Source organism: Oppia nitens, unplaced genomic scaffold (genome assembly GCF_028296485.1).
Source record: "Oppia nitens isolate AA-2021 unplaced genomic scaffold, nextdenovo-longstitch-racon4-pilon3 scaffold1_pilon_pilon_pilon, whole genome shotgun sequence".
NCBI classification, from domain to species: Eukaryota; Metazoa; Arthropoda; class Arachnida; order Sarcoptiformes; family Oppiidae; genus Oppia; species Oppia nitens.
Genome location: NW_026533199.1, coordinates 3,302,963 through 3,311,038, shown reverse-complemented (window position 1 = coordinate 3,311,038; position 8,076 = coordinate 3,302,963). Strand labels below are relative to the sequence as shown.

At 25.8% G+C, this 8,076-nt stretch overlaps 2 protein-coding genes across 2 annotated transcripts; both read right to left on the bottom strand.

Annotated features, from left to right (window-relative positions):
• Positions 1-476: 476 nt before the first annotated feature.
• LOC128966258 (homeobox protein six1a-like) lies at positions 477-2,784 on the bottom strand (the record flags this gene model as incomplete). The annotated part of the gene is made up of 3 exons (XM_054313106.1): positions 1,951-2,784; positions 1,650-1,701; positions 477-705 (listed from the first exon to the last, which is right to left on the bottom strand). Coding segments are annotated over exons 1-3 (1,068 nt in total), but the record flags the coding sequence as incomplete, so codon positions are not given.
• A 3,517-nt stretch (positions 2,785-6,301) lies between these two features.
• LOC128951799 (arfaptin-2-like) lies at positions 6,302-7,485 on the bottom strand. The gene has a single exon (XM_054297071.1). The coding sequence runs from the start codon at positions 7,439-7,441 to the stop codon at positions 6,401-6,403; it is 1,041 nt and encodes a 346-aa protein (XP_054153046.1). The 5' UTR covers positions 7,442-7,485; the 3' UTR covers positions 6,302-6,400.
• Between the last annotated feature and the right edge of the window lie 591 nt (positions 7,486-8,076).

Here is an 8,076-nt window from a genome sequence, read left to right as displayed (position 1 = left end):
CAAATATTTAATAATAATAATAATAAGTAATATCTTTCATTGCTAACTAACTGATTGACTGTTGGACTTTGCAATCAAATTTATTACTAATGTTTATGAAAAGTTTTTTATGAAAGTTAAATAATGCGATAAAGGTATTATAATAATATACATTGAGTTTATATTATTATTATATATTAACAAAATAATGTTTTTAAATACTCTATTATAGAAATATTTATTTTAACCCGCAATTCAAATATTTAATTAATTTGAAATCTAGAGATTCAATTTTTGTTATCATTATTTTTACAAATTGAAAGCCTATAATTGAATAGAAATGTATCCTTTTAGTGGAAATAATAAATTTATTATAATAATAATAATAAAAAACTATAAATTGTAAAATCTATTTTAAAAATTAATGTAAGTTTTAACACATCAATAGTTAAAAATAGTAATCATTGAACATTTATTATAGAGTTATAATAGTAATGATCATTAGGTATGTGGTGATGACCAGAGTGTAGGTGTGATGACTGTTGCGAAAGAACCGGTGCCTCATTCTTGACCATACCCTCGGGTACTAACTGTGTTATATGAGGTATAACAGGAATAATGCCGACCGGAGATGGACTCGAATTGGTTGAAGTCGTGACGGCCATTGAATACCGGGTTGTTTGCGGATTATGTCCACCACTTGCATGACTTATTGACATATGACGGCTAAATATTGTAATATTATATATATATATATATATATATATACATATATTCTTATTATACAGTACTTATCACTTTAAAATAATTAATTTGTTTTAAACAAACAAAAAATAATTTATCAACTAATCATACTTTTTAAATAATATTTACATTGAATTACTTAAATACTTAGGGAATGATCGACTTTTAAATAATTATGTTTAGATATCTAATACAAAAAAGGAGTACTTATTCAAAATAGTAAACTATCTTTAAAGACAAATGTTTAGCACTAAATCTGTCAGTCATGTCATGTCAAGCATAGAAAAGGATCAGTTATATAGTGAAATGAGTATCACATGAAAACATTACAAACAGTAGTGTCATTGAAACAAGTGGTCGGCTATCTATTCAATGGATGTGTCCCTGAATGAGAGGCACTTAACAAATGAACCATTGGGTCAACTATTCAGTAGTAGGGTTTGAACTAAATTTTGTTATATTCTATACAATATATATATAAAGTTTCTCAAAACATTTAATATTCTTATTTATAGATACTATAGTAGTTTTATAACTGAAATTTGTGCTAATATTTAATTAGTTGTAAAACAACGTAATAATCTAAAGCTATGATACAATCAATTTTGGTCTTATTTTCTCAAAATAAGTAAACTATTCTTAAAGTAATATTTAGTATAAATTTACAGAAAATTTACTATTTTTTCCAATTTCGTCGAAACCCTATTCAATACTAAGAAGAAGCCGCACAAACACAACATGTGTTTGTTATTTGCTTTTCAAAAGCCTTTCAATGGACACAACACTTATAATGACTAGAAATTGCTGGCAATGAACTCAATCAACTGTTTTTGTTTGAAAAAAATTGTTACTCTCTATGATCGCTAACTTTTGAATTTTTATGTAATCAAAATATTTGATATAATTATATAAAAATAAAAGCATACCTTTGATTTGACTCTTTGTCTCGTTGTCGACGATTTTTAAACCAATTGCTAACTATTTAAATGATATATCTTTAATTAATACTTATTTACAGTAATACTTGATATTATATTTATCATTATAGATAGATTAAAGTAATAAGTTTTTTTTAAATTTTTTTTTTYATAGAAACAATTATGTTAAAATTAATGTTAATAATTTTTAATATAGTTAAATTACTTAAATAGGTCTTATTTTATATTAAATTATAACAATAGATTAATTAGCAAAATATAATATAACTGATAAGTCAGTGATACATACCCTGAGTAAGAGTCAGATCAGTAGTTTTTGCCAATTCTGTCTTTTCCTTAGGCGATGGATAACTGTTTTTCTTATAGAATTCCCTTAAATAGCTTCTGGCCTTCTCTTTGAAACAATAGATCATTTCTTCTCCGTCCCAAATATTCTTCGGCAACGGGAACTTCCGTCTGACTCTATACTTATCTACGGCACCCAACGCTTTGCCCCGTTGTTTGTGTAGTTCTTCATAATGCGCTTCCAGCCATAGCTTCTGGAGTTCTTTGTGATGTTTTTCATCGAATGGTTGTGATTCCAATATACGGTACAATTCCTTATAGTTGCCCTCTTTGAAGGCCAGTATAGCTCGGGCCACAAGTAGCTCCTGATTACGCATGAATTGGTCGTCTTGTGGCATATGTTTGATAACTTCGGCTAATTTCTTTGTATTAGAAGATTGTCGAAACACTTGACACAAACAGATTGTCTGCTGAAGACTACTATAGGCATAGGAAAACTCTGAGTCGTCGTTTAATTGGCCGCTATGTTGTCTATTTGATACATTGATTCCGTTATTACCATTGATAAGATAATTTTGAGCACAATTTTTTGATGACATTATATTATTTTGTAGCTCTTCATCGCAATACTCATTTGAAATGATGGCCGGATTTAATGTAATGTGATCTCTGGTCTCTTCTTCCAGAGTATAGTAACGAATATTCCTTACATTGGATTCCTTAAAGGTATGCATTGATGGCACCGATGATTGCATGTTATTCATCACTGAATTGTGAATCATTGACGACATTTCAAACGGATAGCCGCCGTGTAATGCATTGGATGATAGGCTCAGGTCTTGGACCTCACTATCAATACTACTATTTGTTTGACAACTATTTGTTTCACTTTTCATAACACTATTTCAACTTTAATACTATTTAATATAAATTGTAATAAAATTATTGTATGTTTTACTGTTATGTTGAGTGAAATACAAACCAAATACTATTAACTCTTTATTATATAAAAAACTATGTAATGTATATATGATATTAAGTGACACCACTTTAGTATTAATACTGTTTGAGCGCTCAATGAAATGACAGTCTCTCTGGTGGCTTCAGAAAGAGAGAGAGAGAGAGAGAGAGAGAGAGAGTTGTCACGAGTCGACAGTATATTGTATGAGTGCTTCGGTATGGATGGAATGGATCGCCCATTGGCTCAGTTAGCCATTCATATGGTGGAGCCTCATCTCTACGCAGACTTAATGTCTGCACTATTAGTTTTATTTGAAGGGATTGTAAGCTTTTAATATTAGCTCAAAAAGTTTTTGGTGGCGTTTGTCGCACCTATTCATTACGGGATGAAGTATTTTGTCAAATGTGTTCATAACTATAGTACCCATTGGATGGTGTGCTCTACTCGTTGCACATTTAGCTGAATCCGCTTTTGTATATATTATTATACCGTCTCATACATTGTATTATTGGGCAAAAGCTGAAGCTTTTAACTGTTGTTAAAAACAGTCCAATTCTTTACATGAAATATAATAATGAATAGCATTTTTACAGCCAAACTATTTGTGTAAAAACTAAATTATATGTTAAATCTTAACAAGAATAGCACATATAGTCTATTGAATACTAAATAAACACTAATAATTGGCATAAAAATGTGTGTTTGCTTGTGATTTATGAAATAGTTTTTTTTAAAAAGCATACTTTTATAATATATATATAAACATTTTTTATCTAACACTACAACAATAGTTATACTGTAGTCTATTAGTTATACTTTATTAGTTTTTACTGACATTAGTTTGAAAATTTTTCAAAAAAATTATATTTATTAATATTATAAATTATACTAATGCTTTATTTTTAAAAAATCGATTTTTTAAAATTTTTATGACTAGCATTATTAAATAATAAAAGTTATCAATAAATTAATTTATAAATATTATATAATTTATCATAAATAAATATTAACTATTACATTTTAATGTTTCAATTAAAATTCACTACAGTAGTTATACCTAGAAAAATTACAATACAATTAAGATTACAATAATTATTACAATTTCTCATTGGTTTATAAAAAACAAAATAAAATTTGTTAATTAATATTACTTGTTGTTATAACTTAGCTATAGTTAATAAATAAAAAAAGTAAATATTAGTCAAAAGTTAAGCTCATTTAGATAAATGTTATAATTTAAATATTAATATTAATAATTTGTTGTGTGTAGTATTATTTAGTTCCAGAGGAATGTCTATTCAGACAATTGATGTCCAAATAGACCGGTCGTACTTAGCGTGGGTCGGTATGAGAGCTGTACTTCCGTCTAATCAATACCAAACACTAGTAGATATGTGTCGGTGTGAGACAAATATCCACTATAAGATCACCAGTAAGTCGTTATGAGACCAACAGGTGATATGAGGTCCGATTTGCAGTTGTGGTCCAAAGGCTAGTAATTTGCATTAATTTAATGTTAGTTAAGTGTCAATCATTACTAACCGCTAAGTTATAGTTACCGGTTTCGATACATACGACTCGAATATGATTTTTTTGTCTATTTATTTGTAGCACTCGATAGTCTTTTTGCAATAATATATTAATATGTTTGTGTTTTTTACTTAAGTGTGTGAATGAGTTAATCATTAATGGGTCAATAGGTGTGATTAGATAAATAAGATGAGTTTGATAAACAATTATGACAACAATTATAGATATATTTTTTACAAGTTTGTTCTGACAATGCTATCTAGTATTTTCAATATTAGTTGACTCAAATAACTTCAAATAACTTCAAATAACTGATTAGTTTATGATTTCAAATTAATTTTTCAGATACTAACTAAATCTTATATTTTAAGACTATGTATATAACTTTAATTATAGTAATTCTAAAAAATAAAATTTAAAAATTTTGAATTATTTATATATCTAATTATATATTAATATTATCAATAAGTAATTTATTTATAAAGTTTAGAATCAATTAAACAAATATACAATATTATACTGGACTATCAATATTAAATAAACTGTCTATTATTTTTAGAAAACATTATTTAATATGAATATAAATACTTTTGAATTGTGTAATAAACTATGTTTTTTATACTATATAATATACCGGTATATATATGGTACAATATAATATATAATTGATTTATTTAAAAATAATATTAGTTAATTAATATTAAATTAAAAAAAATAATATCTGTAATAATAGATAAATTTAATATAATTTTTACCATTTGTTTCTGATAACAACAAATTGAATGAATATCAATAAATGTATTTTATTTATAACATAATAATTATTGTGTTTTACGAGAACTACTTAAATATTCTAATATAAATTAATTAAATAAAATGATTGAAACAAAATTTTAACTTATTTTTAAGTAAATTACGGTAGTTATCAGTTTTTTYTTTTGTTTAAATTGTGAATTGAAAATGACTAAAATCTAAGAAATTAATATTTATTACTTATAATTTTTTAAACCTATAAAAATTACTTTATTATTATTATATTACATTATTGTATTTTTGTTAATGTTTCTCATATTACATTCTATATGACAATAAGTTTAAATTAATATTTTATAAGTGAAAATTCATCAAAAATACTGTATTGCAACACATTTTTAATTTTTAAATATTTAAGTATTACATATACAATAATATACTGTATAAATGTAATATTATAATTTTTGCAATTATCCTAAAAATTGAAATTAATTTTATTTAAAAAAGTTATTTATTAAATAAATAGATAAATAAAGAATATTTATGATGTTTAATGAAGTAAATAAATATAAATCTGTATATAATCTAAAATTTATACTAAAGAGAAATAAATAAATTATATGAATAAAATTTGCAAACAAATAATAAAAGAATTACAATTAAAAACCATTATTAAGCATTAGTTTTGTATAAATTTAGTTATATATATATATATATATATATAAATACTATATTTCATATAAATATGTATACAATATTTTAAAGCAATACTTATTATTTATATAATTTTGTAAAATAATTATCACAAATCAAAGATCAATAATAAATGAAATTAAAACTCAATCTAAAATCAAATTAATCAAACATGTTATCAATTATTACAATTGACTAGAAATCATGTATAAAAGGGATGGAATGCATATTATTATACCATTTTATAACAATCCTATTATTTTTTTAATAATTATTTTTTTTAACTATAAATTAACTCATATTTAAAATATTAAGTTGTTTTTTGATATCTAAATTTATAATTTGTTTTTTGTGTTTTAATATAGAAATAATACTTATTATTATTATTATCTTAAGATTCAATTTGGAAAGTATAGTATATAACAAAATTTGTCCATAAGTTTCATATCGTTTAACACCTGACATCTGATATACAAATAAAAAATCAATAAAAATAGTATTGATTTGATTTGAATAACTATTTTTCAAGAAACGACGGTTGAATGGCTTTAATACTAAATTGTTTGAGAGTTGAGTCCAAAGCGGTCGCGTTTCCCGAAGCAAAGGCCGCAAATGCGTTGTGAAATAAAATCAGTTGTTTGTGCATCACTTTAGCCTTATTCTCGTCCAAGAACTTCATCTTAACGATGACATCCTCACGAAGTCTGTCGTATTTGCACTTAGTATTGCGTAACTTTTCGGTGGCCATCACTTGATTGGTTAACGTAGTGGTCGACGAGTTGTTCCGTTCGGCGTCGTACTCGAGTCGTGCCATTTCGTAGGCTTTTATAGTAATAATCGTATCTTCGATAGTCTTGTGTACTAAAGTCGTTAAATTAGACGTAAAGAACTTGAGAGCCAACAGAAGTTTTTCGCCATTTTTAGCCACATTTCGCATCATTTCTGCATTTTGTCGGAAATCTGTTCCCAAATTTAGTGAATTATTGCTATTATTGACGCCATTGTCAACAGTATTGTCGTCATTGAGTCCATTATTTGTTTTACTTTCTTTCATCGCTAACTCATTGAGACACTCGTATAACGATATCTGTTGTCCGATAATAGTCTGATATTGTGAAGACATATCTCTCGTCATCTTCAGTATCAATGAGTATTTATGTTGAGTCTCTCGTAGTCTCTCGATGTCGGCCTCTAAGTCGATATCAACAGTTCGCTGACATTTACCTAACTTTTCGTTAACCAATTGTTTGGTGCACTTGTATGTCGTTAGCGACCATTCCTTTATCTGATCCATCGGTGTTTGCAACTTTCCTCCTCCTGTCACACCATTGGCAGAACTTTGGTCGTCCGAATCGGTGGAAACCGATGCAAACGGCGATTCCAACGGCAGTGTTGCTGGTCTTTGGCTGACATGCGATGAGTCTTGGATTGAGATCTCGTGCATTGAGTCCATGGATGACCTGTTTAAGTGATGTCGTGATTCAAACTCAAAGCCAACGGGTCTTAAACTGGAAGCCATTTCTGTCTCAACACTTGTGTTGTCATTGAAACCACTCATCTGTTCACTGAAGACACTGACATCTCGTGACTTACTTTTGTGTCATTTGTTCACTAAATTTAGAAATATTTATCATTTAATATAATATATATCATAATATCGTATATAATAATAATTAATTAATTAACTAATAATCGATTATAGTTTTAAAGTTATAAAGTATTAAAATTTAATAATTTTAAGTCTAATAATTGATATAAAATAAAAGTTAAAATAAAATATAAAATAAAATTAAGACAAATAATAGTTACTAAAAAAATTTAAATTTTATAAAAAAACATTTTTTTACTAATTTTGTAAAATACAAATATTGATATGTAAATTAAATGATGTAATATATTATTAGTAATTATTAATAATAATTAACATTATTGATTTATAATTATTTATACTTTATTAAATAGTTGTTATAATAGTTGCTAAAATTGATCAAATAGTTATTTAAATAGTTATTTATATTTAAAAATATTTGCAAATAATTACATTAATTTTGATTAAATTGAACGATAAAATAATATTTGAATTTTTTTTCAAATTTCATGCGTTCATCACTTAAAATATTTTTTAATTTAGAAAATTTTCTCAATAGTTGTATAGTTGTATAATAAATGCCAAATTAAACCAAATAGTTATTT

Coding starts and splice junctions, on each gene's coding strand:
- LOC128951799 (XM_054297071.1), bottom strand. CDS start 7,441: ATGAGTGGTTTCAATGACAACACAAGTGTTGAGACAGAAATGGCTTCC.